Raw genomic sequence first — 1205 nt, forward strand, 5'->3', positions numbered from 1 at the left:
CCTGTGGTCTGAACATGTGGCCCCACATGCCTGAGTGATAGAGTTCAGGTGCATGTAATTGAGTGGGACTGAAACCCACGAGAATGTTGTAAACATCTTGATCACGCCCTTACTTTGCCTCATGGCATCTGCTATAAAATGAAGACACGGCTTATGGGCGCTGGCACTGTCCATCAGAGGGGAAGCGTCCCACCGAGACCCAGCTTTCATTCTCATGTCTAACTTTTCTAAGCCTTTCACCACCCCCACTCAGGGTCACTGAACCAGGCTGAGCTGGCATGGCACGTAAGGCACCTGGGGCTGAGTATGCCATGGCCGTGCCGGCTCCCCACATATGGCGCCCAACCAGGGGACCTGGGACTGAGTTCTAGGACCAGGGCCTGAGTTCAGGGGGAAATTAAAAGTGGTCAGGTGAAAGGAGGCGCGTGCGCAGAAAGTAAGGCTAAAAGCAAAAGTAAGGTAAGGAGCCGAAGTGTGGTAATATTAGCTCGGGGTAAAACTCGGGAAATTCAGGAAATAAGCTGTAAAAAATAAGTGGTAAGAAATAAGCTGTAAAAATAAATGGCAGGAAATAAGCTATAGATATAGAGAAATAAGCGGTAGAACTAAGCTGTAGAAATAGAGAAATAAGTAGAAAATAAGCGGTAGAAAATAAGAAGTAATTAGGAAATATAAAATAAGGTGGAAATCTCCTAGGTTTTGTTTAAGCCACTGTAAAGTAAAAAATGGCTGTGGCCGATGTTGTTTAAGGAAGTAATTTTTATTTTAGGCCTGGATTGTAAGCTCTTGCAGCAGTTGCATTGTTTCTAGGCTTTGGTTATCTTTCCTTGTGTGACCAGATAGCTCCCTGGGACTTTGGGTCCGTGTGAGACGCCAGTTCTGCAGGACCGAGGGCTGCTCGTTTCCATGCAGCCGCGGATAAAGAAGCTGTAAAGGGACCAAACTTCCACCGGCGTCGACAGGGCTGATTTGACTGGGACTGGTGTGGACTCAGTACCGAGGTCAACCGCCCAAACAGCCTGGTCCAGGGGACTGGTTTTGCATCAACGACATCTTTGCATCGGTGCCATCTTACTACGCTAGTGACCGAGATATCAGCATGGAGTCAGCTGAAGAAGATGGCGACTGAGGCCAAGCAAATGTTAAGAAAGCAAGTGGAAGTTGTGCCAACATTGGTGAACTGTCAGTCTTCTGTAAAATCTTGC

At 47.4% G+C, this 1205-nt stretch overlaps 1 protein-coding gene across 1 annotated transcript in view; it reads left to right on the top strand.

Annotated features, from left to right (window-relative positions):
• The first annotated feature begins 278 nt into the window (after positions 1–278).
• ARHGDIG (Rho GDP dissociation inhibitor (GDI) gamma) overlaps positions 279–1205 on the top strand; it is a 25285-nt gene continuing 24358 nt past the window's right edge. Inside the window, exon 1 of the mRNA XM_015565590.1 lies at positions 279–285. Within this exon, the coding sequence (XP_015421076.1) occupies positions 279–285 (7 nt within the window). The remainder of the gene's footprint in view (positions 286–1205) is intronic.

Source organism: Myotis davidii, unplaced genomic scaffold (genome assembly GCF_000327345.1).
Source record: "Myotis davidii unplaced genomic scaffold, ASM32734v1 scaffold100, whole genome shotgun sequence".
NCBI lineage: Eukaryota > Metazoa > Chordata > Mammalia > Chiroptera > Vespertilionidae > Myotis > Myotis davidii.